We start from the raw sequence: 18,022 nt of genomic DNA on the forward strand, positions 1-18,022 counted from the left end.
TAACAGAGACTAAACTCAATGTTTCATTCCGAAGGAATGAAAAGTGGTCCAAGGAGTCTTTAAAAACCTGCGTTTAAGCCATTGACTGGTCCTTTTGCCTCTATTCTATCCTCAGTGGCTGTGAACTAAGTTCAGACTTTTGAGAGAGTTTGTTGGAGTAGAATGTTACCTTTAGGAGCCCTCCATTGCTACTAGTCTGTGGACGTTCCCCTGTTCACAACTATCGCCTGCCAACCCCATAAGAAACAACTGTCAGATTGATCCCTCCTTTTAAAGCAGGAAATGGCAGGGAAGGTGACCCGTGTGTACACACACAAACACAAAGACGCACACGCACACACACACACACACACACACACCCGAACACACACACCCACACACACACACGAACACCCACACACACACACACACCCACACACCCACTCACACACCCACTCACACACCCACACACACACACACACACACACACACACACACACGCGCACACCCGCGCACACACACACACACACGAACACACCCACACACACCCACACACACACACACACACACACACACACTGCACAAACTCGTCATGTACAGCTTTTAAGCAGTTTCTGATTCCCCCAGCAGAGAGCAGGGTGTGCATAGGTACGAAATAGCAGAATGTGCCTACAGACTCCAATTAAGAGTCAAACTAAAGGTAGCTTAATCTATCGAATTGTTCATTTTCGAGACCCTCAGTTGTGAACTTGGCAGTGAGCAGTTTCAATTTACAATACAATAGCTTCGGCGGGAAATATGTTATTTAGAGTGCCATGAAATTGTGAATATCCTTAAAAGGTAAAACTATTATTCATAGGTGATAATAAATGTCTACTCCTTAAAATGACTAAGCAACCGGTGGCCTAACAGCTATACAGAGGTAAGGTTAAGGCGCGTGTTTGCATTGCACATTACAACTCAAGATCCTGTTGGATGGAATATGTACATACCCTTTGGTGGAATTTCTGGAACTTCATGTAGGCTGGTTAGCTTTGGAGATCCTATGCTGCAACACAAAAGTGCAACGAGCATTAATAACAACGTGTCCTTGGTTTCATTTGAGGAACTACAACAGCAAATGCAAGCTGAAGATATAAAACGATGTTGGTACACAACCCTTCTGTACTTATTCAATCAAGGCACGGATGCAGGGAGGGCGGATGCAAGCTGACCAGGGCAGAGGGCTGCTCAGGTGAAATGACAATCAAAGGCCCACAACAACTGGATGTGATGTAGTTGTAGGAGACAACACACACCAGCTTGAGAAAGGATTAAATGGGGATACAAACTAATTTACTGACCTTAACAAGAGGTATAACACTTAAGCACTGGAGGGGACCTTGAGATTACCTGCCTGATACCACTGCTCAGAAAGCTGACACCTTTCATTAGTAAATGCGGCTAGTGTCCCAGAGGACACACACAGCGCCTCTAACCCATAATTCTTGTGCACCTGTAAAACTCTCAGACCTTCATGGTGATACCACCTTTACTAGTCCCATTTTCCAGTTAGTAACGACTGGTGATGACCGGCCAAATAAACCAAAGACCTGGTGATCAAGGATCGTAGGTTCATACACAATGACCTGAAAGATGATTTGCTGCCAGAGTGTATAGAAAAGCTTCTGGTTACCAGTAATCCAATAAAGAAGAAAAGGAAACAGGATACTGTGCAGAGCGTCGTTTATTCACTCGTAACTCCTGACAGGTACAGTTATGAATACCGCAAACCGCCACCCGCCATGACTAGTTACCAGAGTCCATTTCAAAACAAAGAAGCCAGAAAGATAGTGGAACCTTCTTTACCAATGCACCTGACCAAAATAACCAGAATATTACTTTACCCTTTATATTTGAAGAAGGGGACTGTGTGCACACCGATAGTCACCCACCATCACAATGCTAGTTCTGTACAGAACCTAAACACAATTGAATTTATAAGCACAGGTGCACCACATGTAGAAATTGTACAAACCGAGTCACAAGTTTGTCACAAAAGATACTGAGAGTAAAGTCCAACATTTTTTTCAAAAAAGATTTTTCTTTATTGTTCCATTTGTAAGAAAGAACAGCCCCTTTTATTTAACAAAATAATGCCTAAAAAGATAGATAAATAAATAAATAAATCAATAGGATGTTAAGAAAGCACAAAATCTTTGAATTTAGTGGGTAATTTACGAATCCTTGAGCTTCTGGTAGGACATGTTGAAGCAGATATACATTGTTCACCACTAGGTGATTCTGTGCTTGAACTGCTCACCGGTTTTTCATTCACATCCAGGAATACATTGGAAGAAGAGTTATCACTAGGATCCTTTTGGCCTTTATAAATTAAAACGCTGTTAAAATTCCAAACACTGCCATCTTCCACTCATACAGCATTCTTAAACACTTCCACCACTTTCATCGGATCCAACCAATTAGATAATCCCTGACGTACAGAACAGCCTTTCTTCAACCGTACCAATTCTCCAACCTGAACAAAAACATTCCTGACAGTCCTATTTTATTTATTTTTTTAAACATTTTATTTGTCAATTCGCATATGTTGTGCAGGGCTCTGCACACCAGAGTCATCTGCCAAAGCAAACCAAATACATCCATTACAGCAAACCACTTTTGTTTTTTCTCCCCCCACATGATTAACAATACAATACGTAAGAGCAGCTAATGATGTCGCACCCCTCCCCCAATCCCCCCCCCCCCCCCAGGGTCGCACAACTCCATACTACCTCGTCCATAGCATTAAAAAGAAGGAGTTCAGAAGGTCCTTAACCAGGCCCACCACCCCCTTGCTCCTTCCCTCCCCTCCCCCTATACTGGATCCTCGGCTTAAACCGGCAGCCAAGGCTCCTCCAACACCGGGGGTTCCAGCCTGAGGCCCGATACTCCACCCATCTGTTCCATATTTTATAGTGTTTGCGCGGGCACCCCCTGGCCACAAAGATGGGTTGCGACAGACCCATGCAAAAGCCAGGCCATTTTTCCAAGCTGCTACCGATCGAGCCCTCGTCGCCTTCCAGGCTTTATCAATGTCTCGTTTTGCCAGGGTAAGGCGAAGAAGCATGAGGTGTCGTCTATAGACATTTCCCCCCACCCCCTCCATAACATGCAGCAGTGCCAACTGTGGTGTTTGGGTAAGCTCCCAGCCCAAGACTTCAGAAAGACAGGCAAAGACCCTCCTCCAGAAGTGATCCATTGAGGTTCACTGCCAAACTGTATGAATAAACGTACTCTCCGCTCGGCCACAGCGAAGATATTCCGGGGAGGCGATCATCCCCGCCTGCCACAATCGCGTCCTAGTAAAGTAGACCCTGTGGAGGTATTTGAATTGGACTAGGCGAAGCCGCATCGTTATGGCCGCCCCCCACGGGGCTGCCAGGGCCTCCGTCCAATCCTCCTCTTCCAGCCCGCCCACATCGGCCTCCCATTCCCCTTGGAGTTTCTGAAGTGTATGGGAGCAATGTGTGACCAAGGACTGATAAATATGCTAAATCATTTTTTCTTTTAGATCTCCCATAGAGATTTTAGCTTCAATGGGACTAAACTCAGGAATGGACACAAGACCCTGCAGGCTAGGGGATAACGCATGGCGCAGCTTTAAGTATTGATAGAATTGTGCCTGGGGCATATGAAACTCCTCCTGGAGATCCCGAAAGGATTTAAGTGTTGTGTCCCTCAGTACATCGCCCAGGGTGGAGATACCAATGGCTACCCATCCTCGAAACCTCGGAAGGCCGCCAAGTGGGGCTGGCGCCCATTGTTCCACAGAGGAGTCTCCCGGGTCAGGACGCCCCACCAGCCCATGCGCCACAGCGCCTGCCTCCAAACCATGAACACCACCCTTGTAACTGATGGCAGCGCGCTCCGGAGCCGCGCCGAGTACAAAAGTGTGTGCAGTGTGTGATGTCCTATAAGGTTGCGTTCCAGTGGATACGCCGGATCCCCCCTATCCCCATACCACCACTCATTGAGGACCAGTTGATGCGAGGCCTGATATTACGAGAGGAGATCCGGGATGCCAGTCCCCCACAATAGGTGGATAAGAAGCATGTACGTATGGCCACTCGCACCTTCCATCCCTCCCACAGAAACTGCCCCAGCACAGAATTTACCAGTCGAAATCATCTAGGCGGGATCGGATACGGGTGATTCTGCAGCTGGTAGAGAAGTCGGGGGAGCGCTACCATTTTGAAGATCGCTGATCTACCAAACAGTGTCAGGGGCATACGGGACCAGGACTTAAGGTCTGCACGCACTCGTTACCACACAGGTGTCATGTTACGCTCCCAGGCAACGGCCGGGTCATCCAAGAGTACCACCCCAGATATTTCAATCCACCTGCAGCCGACTGAACCGCGGTCGCCCATGAGCCCACCCTCGTCTCCCCCCCAGCGCCCACAATGTGGAATTGCGGGGATTCATGTAACGACCTGATGTTTCCCTGAAGATCTCCATTATACGCAGAAGCTGTGGCCCCGTCCTGTCGACTGCCGTCAGAAAGAAGGGAACGTCGTCCCTTCAAAAAAACCCTATTCTATCGGAAAGGCCCGTGGCCCGTTCAGAGGCCTGTACCTGGGCGTCCATGCGCACCCAGGCCGCCAAGGGCTCCATGGCCAACGCCAACAGATACGGTGACAGGGGACATGCGTTGTGAAAAAATGCGGAGTGATGGTATGCGAGGTCAATGACCTTGCGGAGTAATGGTATGCGGACTGAAAGTCCGCGGGAAAAAAGATGCCGAGCAACCGTGCCCTACCATCCCTGCTGCGTGCCCCTATGAATAGCAAAGGTGGAGGAGGCTGCGCCTGCAACCCTGCACCAATGCTGTCAGGCCCATATAGAGGAGCTTCACATAGGAAAGAAATCGCGGGTCCAGGTTGAGTCTAGGAAGCAGAGCAAACAGGTAGACCCAACTCAGGGAATCAAATGCCCAGGTCTGCCAAAAGTAATGCCGCCGGCTCCCCAATTCATTTAATCTCCACAACCGCCACCTGCGCCCTTCTGATATTGTGCCGAGTAGCCCGCCGAGGCATGAATCCCGCCTGATCTGGGTGCACAAGCGATACGGGGCAATAGTCGATTGGCCAGTGCCTTTGCCAGGATTTTGGCCTCCAGATTTAAGAGAGAAATGGGGTGATAAGAGGCGTGGTGCTCCGGGGGACGCCCGGGCTTATGGAACACCACTACTTCCGCGTGTCTCCAGTCCGGGGAAACACACCCTTGTCCCGAGCCTCCTTCACCACAGCCCGGTAATGTTGGGCCAATTGCACGTTGTACCGACGAAAGAACTCGCTCGGAAACCCGTTGGGTCTGGGCACTTTCCCAGGGTTTAGTTCTCCCAGGGCCACCACCACTTCCTCGTCCGACAAGGGGGCCTCCAGTTGGTCCCGCATTCGATAGCGACTTGGGTGGCAAATCTGTACTAAACTTCTCAACTGTAGCAGCCGACAGACATTCCCGGGGGGCATAGAGGTCTGTGAAATATATAGCAAAACTCTCCGCAATAGCAGGAGGATCTGTAATCGAGGTCCCGCCGGATCCAAAATTCCTGGTAGGGCCTGGGAGTGAAAGGTGCCCTGACAAAGGTGATGCAACATCTTAGTAGACTTGTTCCCCCATTGGTACACCCTGCTGCGCGTTGCCAGCCGGACTTGACGTGCCTCATCCATCAGCAGGGCTGCACACTCCTGTTGGGCCAAGAGCAATTGCCACACTCCCAGCTCGCTCCCTGACTCACGGTTCTGTCGCTCAAGCATCTCTATGTTCGCCTCAGCGCAAATCAGTTCTTCCCTACACTGCCTGCGATCCGCCGCGCATCGAGAAATGTCCACCCCTCGCAGAGTGGGCTTCAACGCCTCCCACAAAGTGGCAGCACTGGACACGGATCCCACATTCTCAGTCAGATACTGAGCAATGGTTTCTCCCATATGGGTGGTATATTCTGCATTCTGGAGATTCCACACCGCCAGGCGCCACCGAAACAGCCGCCTTCCCCTGCCGGTATCCAGCTCTATGAGCACGGGGGAGTGCTCCGAGAGACCCCGAGGCAGAATCTCAGCCGCCACCATCCTACCAGCCATTGCCCGGGGAACAAAGATACAATCCAGTCTAGAGACGGATTTGAGGACTGCTGAGAGGTAAGTGTAGCCCGAACCGCGCCATGCGCACACCACCATGTGTTGACCCAATCCATTCCCATCACCAGGGCCTGTAGTTTACTAGGAATATCACTCCTATGACCATCCCCAACCCCTGTCCTGTCCTGAGCCGCATTCATAACATCGTTCCAGTCCCAGGCCCACCACCGACATTACATCAGGCATATCGGCCCACAGGGATTGTAGCCGCTCAATTAAATTCCACTGCAAAGGGGAGGGGTGTATACACTACCCAAAATCTGGGGGTTTTCCCCGACCCTACCCTGGACAAACAAGTAGCGCCCCTGCATGTCAGTCCATTGCTGCTCATGCGTGTATGGGGACCCTGCGATGTATCAGTATGGCCACGCCTCGGGACCCTCTCATAAAGCCGGCATGAAAAACTTGGTGAAACCCATACCGCTGCAAGCAAAGGGCCTTCTTACCCATAAGATGCGTCTCTTGTAACATAAGAATATCCACTTTCGCCCTCTTCGCGTGTTGGAGTATGGCTCCCGATTGATCTTGTCTAGAGCCCCTCGGACATTCCAGCTTAGGATACGAAGACCAACCTGCGTCCCTTGCCCACCCTCGGGCGTTCTAACCATAGGGGGCTGCATCATTGTTCAACACAGATACTGAGCCTCGGTGGCGTGTGTGTAGCCTGTAACGGACCTGTGATGGAAGTGCGACCTGTAAACAGAAACAACCCCTTCCCAACAAACCCCCCACCCCATACCTCAAACAAAACACTGAAGTACCTGTTGCAGCAGGACTGATCCCCAATCCCCAGCAGGGGGACGTGCACCGCACCAAACAGCTCATTTACCCCACCTTCCACCCCACTCCGGCTCACCCATCATGACATTGAACCAGTGAGTCTTGCCACCAACCGTGGATACTTAAGATTTTGGCCGATGTCCGGTGGAGCTACCTTGATAGCTATAGCGGATATGGGCAGTGGACTTCCCCCTCGGCCGTCACCTACCCAGCTGGACATTGGACAGATTTTTCCTTTGTCTCTTTGCCGTATCTCCCGCCTTGTTTTACACTACTCCCCTTTCCCTTCCACACGCCACCAACCCACATATATAACTTGTAATTGATGTATCATTTGTAACATTGTGTAACTTGTAATTAATGTAATTTCCAAATGTAAAGTGCTCTGATACCTCCGGGTCTAGCCAGCGCTATATAAAACTCAAATCAATAAAAACAAAAAAAATTGATCCCCAACTCACAGCCCATGACTATCTGGCAGGGCTCCCACCAGCTCACACCTGACGGTAAAATAAGCCCAGTTCAGGACATCCCGGTAACCAACAAATGAAGTTCCGCAGCACCACCCCGGCATCCTCCGCTAAGGTTCCAATGTCTGATCTCCCAGGGCCGGCCCCCCTCGGGAGGAAGTGTTGCAGGACTGCGAGCGCTGCCGGGACCTTGACCGCCTGTTCCCCTTCTGCCGCTGATCATGGGGGTCTCTCCGAGCCACGTCACTCATGGATGAGTCTGACTCCCTTCCCGGTGGGGTATGGGGCCTCAGCCGCACCGTTTCATCCGTCCACCGGAACACCTCTTCTGGAGTATCAAAGAAGTGAGTGCGGGAACTAAATACCACCCGAAGGCGGGCCGGAAAGAGCAGGGCATAAGGAAGTTTGAGCTCTCTCAGCCGGGCCTTGGCGGCCATGAACGACTGGCGTTGCTGCTGAACTTGCCGCGTGTAGTCAGGGGAATATACATAACATTTGTGAGGAATGTAAAATATGGTGTGAAGAGTAAGGAAGCAACTTGCACTGCCTTGAGTATTTCCAGATTTACCAGGCAATGCAGGACGACACAAGGTAGCCTTGGATTACTTCTTAAATCTAACTTAAGTATTGCGTTGCCCTTGTGAAACCATGTGTGATGCGAGGGTAATGCGATACAATTATACATCTGTCCCTCCATGATATATTGTGCCACGGTATACCGTGGTAACTTCACGGTATACCTCAGTAACTTCACGGTATGCTGTGGTACATGCTGAGGACAAGGCAGTACATAATTGGCTAATACCTGCCTTTCACAAAATTAAAAAGCAAGCATATCTGTTTTACTACACTTTAGCTGTGTTCTGGGTTAGGGCCATAAATGTAGGGCAGTACTAGGTTTTAATGTTGGTTCCTATCTATTACTACTTTATTAAAATGTTAATAGGTAGGGAAATGTATTTATATTTTTATCTTTTTTTTAGAAATGTTATGGCATACCGTGATAGTACCTAGGGAGTATAAAGCTTTTAGGAAATGTGCCTTTTAAAAAAAATGTTCAAGTTGAACTGGAATTTCTTGATATTTCTGTGGTATTCTGTACACTTTTTTATAAATAAATATGTTAAAAAATGCAACCACTGTAGTACGCTTTATGCGTTAAATATACGTATTGCAGTGTTTTTTTTATTAGACATTTTTGCTTCTTTTTTTTTTAAGTACTGAGTACTTTGTGAATTTTCTTTTAAATATGTAGAAAGTATTTATAATTTTCCCTACCTATTACCACTTTAATTAGGTGGTAATAGGTAGGAGGAAATTATAAAATCTAATACCTACATCTAAGTCCCTAACTCAGAAAACAGGGAAAGTGGCCTTAAAACAAGATGGCTGACTTTAACTTTTGTAAAAGCAGACAATAGCCTATCACATAATAACTTGTCATTGTCATGTAGCACTGTAGTTTTGGAAACAAATTTGGCGACTTCTTGCAAAACTACAGCAATTACAGATTTCGCTAAGTTTAACTGCCTTATAACTTCAAAAATACTTATCCTACTTACTTTTATTACCAGAAAGAATCATCTGCACACCATAAACTATAATCCTGCTAAATTTTGCTGAGACCTGTTCAGCTGTTTGGCCACATCGTCTGAGTACAAAGTCAATGGAAAATGCATTGGTGAAAATTAGTTTAGGGCCCCCCTACGTTTTTATTTGCACCCCCCTCCCCTCCCCCCCCTTGACAAATCTCCACAAAACTTTGCTTGTTCACCAATGTAGAAAAAGCTATAGGTCTGGAAAGTATCATGGAGATTTGTCAAATGGGTGAAAAGTTATTAGGAACAATATCTGAGGAATTCTTATCTCTGGGAAAGCTAACTATAACATGAGATATATATTCCACAGTTGTGGTCCCGTCATGACCACGAAGAAGGTGCACACCAGGAGTATCCCCGGTATGAACAATGAGGAGTAGAAAGACATTGGCAAGAGACTGACCAATCTCCTCCCTCCTTAAATCGGTTGTATCCAATGAGAAGTGACCTAGCAAGTTAAAAAGGTACTGACACATTATGTGGATTGCATATGCGAGCAGATGAAGGCAGAGTTACTACGGAGATTCAACATGTTCAATAGCTGGTGAACCAAACTCCAATAACTGCCAAGGTTTATCAGTTCACAGCTAGGAGTGTTCACTGGCCAGAGGATAGGGAATCTGAAAATTATAGTAACCCCACACACCTCTCACTGAAGCTCAAAATTCTATAATGGAATGTGGCAGGTCTCCGCTCAAGAATAGAAACCCCAGAATGAGGTGCCCTTAACCAAGACTCAGATATATGTATGTTGCAGGAAACCTGGGCTAGGGAGACAATCCACTGACCTGGCTATGCAACCTACGCTATACCCGCCATATCTGGGGGGAAGGGCAGACCATCTGGGGGACTTACCACTTGGGTTGCTACACACTTGGGTTGTACAGGGAAGCAGGTGGAGACCTCTTCTAGTGACATTCTATGTGTTATCCTGAGCTCCCCAGCCAGGCCGAGGTTAGTGCTCATTAACGTATACTTACGGCCAACCGGAAACGGGCATGAGTCCTCCACCCTAGATAAATTATCATCATTCATATCCACAGTCATTGACTATGACATAGTGATTTTGGCTGGTGATTTCAATTGTCAGTATGAACCATTGAGGGACCTAGAGGCTGACTAACCCAACGACGAGGATCTGCACTGGGCCATCCAAGTGGCCAATGCATAGCCAGTACGAGCATGGACACCATTAGTTGTTCAACTGAACACCCTAACACTGAATTACTCGCTTAGGGCGTGTAATGGGCGTTTCAACACTGACAATCCAGCAAATTTCACCTATAACAGGTTGGGTTCCCCTTCAATCCTAGATTACATTATGGTGAATACTAAATCTTGGCATTGGTTGGCCAACTTTAAGATTGCTCCTAGATTTGATAGTGACCATAATGCTTTAATCTTAGAAATGGGCTCTCCATATTCCGGAGAAGACCTTAAGGACCAACCGTTGAAAACAGAAGGGCCAATTCTCACTAGATCCAGGAGGAGAGTAAGATGGAGCATCCTTTGTGAATCCCAAGATAGACTATCTTTTCTCTATCAAACAATCTTGAAATATCTGGAGGTTACAATTCAACTAGGTGAGTCCGGAGATTCTGTCTGCACCCTCAGTAAAATAGCAGAAAATCATCAAGGATTAGAGGCGGCTCTAGCGGACAGCTTTGTAAAAATAATACAAGTAAAGGCAGGCAGTGCTCCTAGACATCCTTGGTACAGTGCCAAATGCCGCAAGGCTAAGACAAACCTGGTGACAGCGATCAAAAGTAATGATAAGCTGGCGATAATGGGCTACAGGATACTATATAAACTCAAAATCAAACAAGCAAAAATGGAGTGGGATTTAGAAAAGTGTGACAGTCTGAGAGATGCCCTAAACAGGAGGGACATGAGGACCTTTTGGAAACTAATAAGCTCAGACACAATGGAGGATAAACACGCCTTTGAACCAAACTTGGGCGCTGAGGTCTGGAGGGCACACTTTCAGTCACTCTAATCCAGGGAAGAGGGTGCCCTTGAGCAAGCTGAAATCTTCACTTCTCTCCCACATCTAGTCAGTTCAAAAACTCCGGCAATTTCTTTAAAAGAGGTTACGGCCGCAATTGCCCGAGTAATACCTGCTAAGGCCCGGGGCTCGATAAGATCCCTGGAGACCTTTACAGAAATGAACCTAGTGTCTGGGCTCCTTATCTCTGGAGCATATTCAACGCTATACTACAGGGAATGGAGATCCCCATCACATGGCTAGGGACTGAAACTATCCCTATTTACAACAAGGGCTCACCCCTCCTTCCTGCAAATTATCGGCCCATTAGCCTCATCGATGTTGCACAAAAAATCTTCGCCCGAGTGCTTCTGGACCGCTTGCAGAATTGGATGGAGGAGTTTTCTATTCTTACCCCCTATCAGGACGGTTTTTGTACTAAAACATCCACAATTGATCAAGTTTTCAGGTTGCAACTATTGCACTGGAAAACAGTAATCTTGGAGAGTGGCAGTCTCTACATGATTTTTGTGGACCTGAAATCGGCCTTTGATTTAGTCCCCAGAGAAAAACTATGGGCTATTCTACATGAGTTAGGAGCGCCTCCCTATTTATGTGAGATTCTGAAAAGACTTCATGTGAACAACTATGCCCAAAGTAGATTTGGAAAAAATGGAGAACTCACTGATCGCATACCCATTGAGAGAGGTGTGAGACAGGGGTGTGTTTTAGCCCCTACCCTTTTTTGTCTCTTTATAAATGGCCTAGTTGAAGTTTTGGCAGCCGGAGGGGATCTAGATGCACCAAAACTAGCGGGCCACAAGGTATCTGCCAGACGATACCCTCCTGTTGTCAAAACCTCTGATGGGTATTCAAAGGGCACTGGATATTTTTGACCTATTTTGTAAGAGCTGGGGCCTGTTAATAAATACCCAGAAAACTAAATATATGGTGTTCAATGCAGGCCACTCAAAGCGTCCCAACCCACAACTATACGGAGAATCTTTAGAGAAAGTCACTGTCTGACTATTTGGGCCTAACCCTCAACAAGAACATGGAGTGGGGTGACCAAATCAGGAAGGTTTGTCTAAAGCCAACGCAAACGTCAGGGTGCCAAACAAAACAGCAAAGGAAGTGTCTATGTAAGATGCTGGGGCCGGTGCTGGAGATTTATAAGGCGCAAGCTAGAGGGGCGGCTTTGTACGGAGCCGAATTATGGGGCCATAGGCCAACCGACCAACTTGCTAGGATTGAAAATTATTTCCTTAGACAGATGGTGGGCCTTCCTAAAAGCACTCCTTTAACCCCGCTCCAAATGGACTTGGGCGTAAGCCCAGTGGCACAGGAGGAAGCGCTCAGACCCCTTCTTTACTGGCGCCGATTATGGAGCACCCCAGAGCTATCCACGTATAAGGAGGAATTGAGGGAAGTGGCCAATCACAGGGGGGCAAGCAAAATCTCCTGGCTCACCCACCTTAAGAATTCCTTTGTAGCCATTGGAATTGAAGACTTATAGAATAGCCTAGAAGAAAGTTCTTTGGTTACACCAAGAAAAGTCCTGATAAAAAAACTTTAAGGACTATCACCTAAATTTACTCCGGAGGGGCCTCCGGACAGGTACACTTACATCTTTCCTAGATGTAAAATTCTCTTACCTCCTAGAACCTAGCATCGACAATATACATCCCCTTCTAGCCAAAAAACTCTACATGCAGTTTAGGCATGGCGTTCTCCCCTTACATGCTGTCACCCATAAGTGGGGGGTAGCCAGACGAAAATGTGCCCGTCTTCCAAAACCTGTACAGAGACTGACTTGCATGTGTTGTTTTTTTGCCCTACCTACAAGGCAATAAGGGCTCGTTAGTGAAGACAGCTTTGCAGGAACCTTGGAACCTCCCACTGCCTACAGGCCTATAGAATTTTGAAATAGGACACTGGCATGCCAATCGTTTACTGTGTGTCCCGTTATCTTTTTTCAATGTGGTGTGCTCGGCGTGCAGTTCTAAAGAAAGTACAAGCTTAAACTGCCCATTCCCTGTACTTTCCAAAGACCCCGGACATCTCATTTTATTTACTTCCACCTCTTAATTCATTTGACTTTGTTTTTTATGATAAGATACTTATTAATGCCTAGCAAACTTTTTAATCTTTTATCTGTTTAACTTTTTACAACTGTTTTTATATTTATTTGTATACAAACATTTCTATATTGATAAATTGCAATGAATTTGAAAATGTTTTATATTGGCTTTTACGGTCTTTTGAGACCGAAATAAAGTATCTTTTGACTTGACTGGCATATGCGAGCAGATGAAGGCAGAACGCCGAAACGCATCCTCGCACGCAAATAAATCATTGAAGTAACCCCGTGAGTGCAGAGTGTTTTTGACACATGAGCCTTTTTATTTTAGATGGACCCACCTCCATTCTTCAATGCACCCGTCAGAAAGAGTGCAGTAGGCGCCAAGGTGGACATTTGGAGTAGTGATTGAATAGCGTCAAGCACCACCGCATGGGCACCCAAGGCACCAGCGTCGATGGTATCGCCGGACATACAGACTGGAGGGGATTCGGATATCTACCGCCCCCTGTGCCATGTGCCACAGAGCCCTAGGTCTGAAGGAGGGGTCTCTCAATTAGAGTCATCATACAACAATGAGTGAGGTACCTGGGAACATTTGGCAGCGACAAAGGGAGGTACACAAGTTATGAACTGTGCACTATGGGAAGGCTTATTATCAAGTATCGGGACTTTGAAATCCATCATTATTCCCATTACGCCTGGTAAAAATCCCCTGTATGAACAATGAGTGGTAGATGGACATTGGCAAGAGACTGACCAATCCCCTCCCTCCTTTAATCCGCTGTATCCAATGAGAAGTGATCTAGCAAGTTAAAACGGTATTGACACTGACACGTTATGTGGATTGCATATGCGCGCAGATGAAGGCAGAACGCCGAAACGCGTCCTCGTACGCAAATAAATCATTGAAGTAACCCCGTGAGTGCAGAGTGTTTCTGACACATGAGCCTTTTTATTTTTAGATGGACCCACCTCCATTCTTCAATGTACCCATCAGGAAGAGTGCCGTAGGTGCCAAGTTGGACATGTGGAGTAGTGACTGAATAGAGCTAAGCACCACCGCATGGCTACCCAAATAACCAGCATCGATGGTATCACCGGACATACAGACCGGAGGGGATTTGGATATCTACCGCCCCCTGCGCCATGTGCCACGGAGCCCTAGGTCAGACTACCAGGTACCTGGGAACAATTGACAGCGACGAAGGGAGGTACACAAGTTATGAACTGTGCACTATCGAAAGGCTTATTATCAAGTATCGGGACTTTGAAATCCATCATTATTGCCGTTGCACCTGGTAAAAATCTGGCTCCCCGTCAACAAGAGGATAACCTTCAAGCTCCTCACCCACGCACACAAGGCACTCCACAACACTGGTGTAGAGACAACGCTCGACTAACCGCAAGGTCCCGGCTGACAGTTGCAGCACGAGGATAAAACCCTGTAAAACATTGACAGAGGCACATCCATTCTCGAGGTATAGGTATGGCTTTCGAGCGCTGAGAAAACAGCATATTTGAAATTTGGTGCAGGGTGGAGCAACAGACCCAAGCCCTGAAGAAGTTGCCGTAAGTTTCCAAAGGCAACGAAACATGTCGGCTTTTTAAATGGGGCAGACACACAGCACAGAATAAAGGACAGTTTGCCAGTGTGATCTAGCTTATAATCACAGGATTGGGGTGGCATTTGACCCGCTTTTCCGTTTTTTGGGTCCAGGCCTACAGTACACCAAGTTTGGTGCACAGGCAGGCACTGTTTCCCCAGCACCTTTACTTTCACTATTATATTTGTTTTCTTTATACACTATCACTTCTTGGTTGGAGTGGTGGATGCTGATGATGAGAACCTAGGCAGCAGGCGAGTACCATCCTGCCAGCCTCCATGGTGTTACTCCCGTGAGGTTCCATCACTCTCCTGTCTACTCACCTTTCACTCCATATAGTTCTTGGGGATAGTAGAGTGAGATAGGAGTCACAGAGAAAACAGCACATCTTTTTAATCAATGTTTTTTTTTAAAAAGGGGTGACCCTGATCTAGGAACACAAGATGGCTAGATGTCGCAGCCACAGGTCCAATAAAATAAAATTATTGGTTGGCTTTGATCAGGAGAGGTACACCCACCATAGGAACAGGTCCTGTGTTGTATATGTTGTGGTGAGAGGGGGACGACCTGTTCCTGATCCCCTTAGATCCTTGTTGTAACCACTCCACAACACTGGACCAGCGTACCTCAACAAACGACTCCGCTTCCACACCCCCACCCGCCAGCTTCACTCCGCCGACCTTGTCCTCGCCACAGTTCCCTCATCCGAAGAGCGACCTCGGGTGGCAGATCGTTCTCCCACCTCGCCGCCAAGACCTGGAACACCCTCCCCATCCCCCTTCGGCAGACCCAAGACCTGCTGACCTTCAGAAGACTCCTCAAGACCAGGCTCTTCGAGCAGTAGCAGCTTCCCCCCCACGCCCACCCCAGCGCCTTGAGACCCTCACAGGTAAGTAGTGCACTTTACAAATGCTTTGATTGATTGAATGATTGATCTCCAAGCAGGGATCCCCAGGGAAGGGGGAGTGCCTCCCTTGGACAAGGGGCACGTTCGCGGCGTTCTGCGTGACAAATAACTCTGCTGTGCTATGCGGCGTTCCGCAAGCAGTGGAGTACATTAGTGGTAATATTTAGTGCTGGGTGGTTGTCCCACATTGGAAAATCATCGCGAACGGCTCTAGGTGCAGTGCAAGAAGGCACTGCTTTCTTTTAGCTGCTCTGGTAGATTTTCTTACCGAGCGGCAGCTTTCTCAACGTGAACAGAAGGTTTCTCAAAGCAAGCGGTCACTAGCATACGCAACCACCTGCATGGAGAAATCCGACTGCTCGCGTTGAGAAATCTCTTGGGAAGGTGTATTTTCCTCGCTCACACTCGCTTGATGTTGAAGAGCAGAGCGAGGAAAAAAACTCTGCGCCACGGAACGCGGAGTGCTGAAACCTCTGCAACATCTGCAAGCGGAGCAGAGTTCACCGCCCAGGTTTACTTTGGCTCCCCCCAACTTTTTGGGGGCATATTCAGTCTTTCTGCCCGCGTAGGGGACAGATGAGGGCAATAGCCCTGATCTGCCCCCAGGGGCAGAAAGCCCACTAGACAACAGTTTTTTTTTAAAGAATAGGGATTGGGGTGCCACAATGGGCATGGCCATGCCCTCACCCCATATAAATAGAGACGCAAGTCTCTCTGCCCCCCCTAGTGGGCAGGTGAGGTAATAGCCCCTGATTTGCCCCCCCCCCCCAGCCCCAGAGGGCAGAGAGCAAACTAGACACCAGGGATCATTTCTTTTTCTTAGTGTATGGGTGGGGGCTGCCTACAATTGGCATGGCAATAACCCCACCCCCCAAAACAACGGGTGCAGTCTTTCTGCCCCCCAGGGGCACATAGGGGCAATAACCCCCGATCTGCCCCCCGGGGGCATGCCTATGCCGCCACTTCCACCCCTCAAAAAAATGGGCACAGTCTTTCTGCCTCCTAGGGGGTAGATATGGGCAAGAGCCCCGACCTGCCCCCAGGGGGGGAAGAAAGCCCACTAGACACCAGGGACTATTTTTACTTTGTGTAGGGGTGGGGGCTGCCCAGAATTGGCATGCAATGCCCCCACCCCACCTACAAAACAAAACTGAGCACAGTTTTTCTTCCACCCCTGGGGGGCAGGTGGTGGTTATTACACCCTATCTCCCCCCTCCCTCCCCCCCCTGGTGGGAGCAGGAAGCCGACTTGGTACCAGGGATATATTTTGGGGCTAGTCAGGGAGGGGTCCCATAGTCAAGGGTCACTCTCCTTTTTTTTCAGGCACACACTTTAGCTGTTTCTGGCCCCATGGACGGCAGATCAGCTATATTTGTAGGCTCATATGCCCCCAAGGGGAGCAGAAACCCCCTAGATACCAAGGAGAGAGAGAGAGAGAACTGCAGTTTCAGCTGACGGTCTGCATGTACTGGTGTTTGGCTGGCTTGTGTGTGTACTGCAATTTTGCTGGCAGTGTGCGTGAACTGGCACTTTGCTGGCAGTGTGTATGGACTGGCGCTTGGCTGGTGGTGTGCATTGGATGGTGCTTGGCTGGCGGTGTGCATTGGATGGTGCTTGGCTGGCAGTGTGGATTAGATGGTGCTTGGCTGGCAGTGTGCATTAGATGGTGGTGCACGTGGACTGTTGTTTGGCTGGTGGTGTGGATTTCGTGGATCCCCCAATGTTTTCTTACCCAGAATCTTCTGCAAACCTAAACTAGGCTAAAAAGTCAAATTTTCCTCACTTTTCTGGATGGGAAAGCTGTGGCAATATGGGGCCGGCACAATTTTTCTACCACCCAGCAATTCCCCAGGTCTCCCGAAAGAAATACTACCTCACTTGTGTGGATTCGCCAAGTGCCAGCAACAGGGAAGGGCCCAAACTGTATTGTGGAGGCATCACAATTATCGATCACAGAACAACCTGGTTTTGCAAGGGGGAACCTGGGTTTTTGGTGCCGGGCTCAGCGGCTATCTAAGGACATCTACCAAACCCAGACATTTCTGAAAACTAGACAGCTGGGGGAGTCCAAGGATGTGTGACTTGCATGGATCGCCCAATGTTTTCTTACCCAGAATCCCTTGCAAACCTCATATTTATCTGAAAGAATGATATTTTCCTCACATTTCTCTGTTGGGAAAGTTGGGCAGGCACACATTTCCTACCACCCAGTGTTCCCTCAGATGTACTGATAAAAATGCTACCTCACTTGTGTGGGTAGGCCAAGTGCCCACGACAGGCAAGGGCCCAAACTGTATTGTGAAGGTATCAAAATCATCGATCACAGAACAACCTAGTTTTGCAAGAGAAGGCACCTGCATTTTTGATGCTGGGGGAGGCCAAGGATGTGTGGCTTGTGTGGATCCCCCAACGTTCTCTTACCCAGAATCCCCTGC

At 48.1% G+C, this 18,022-nt stretch overlaps 1 protein-coding gene across 1 annotated transcript in view; it reads right to left on the bottom strand.

Moving 5' to 3' along the window:
• Positions 1-18,022, bottom strand: part of LOC147705870 (arf-GAP with SH3 domain, ANK repeat and PH domain-containing protein 1-like) — a 1,082,966-nt gene that overhangs the window by 91,641 nt on the left and 973,303 nt on the right. The window contains exon 26 of the mRNA XM_086932322.1: positions 972-1,027. Coding sequence (XP_086788448.1) covers positions 972-1,027 — 56 coding nt within the window. The remainder of the gene's footprint in view (positions 1-971; positions 1,028-18,022) is intronic.

The sequence above is a fragment of the Lissotriton vulgaris genome, chromosome 7 (assembly GCF_964263255.1).
Source record: "Lissotriton vulgaris chromosome 7, aLisVul1.2, whole genome shotgun sequence".
NCBI classification, from domain to species: domain Eukaryota; kingdom Metazoa; phylum Chordata; class Amphibia; order Caudata; family Salamandridae; genus Lissotriton; species Lissotriton vulgaris.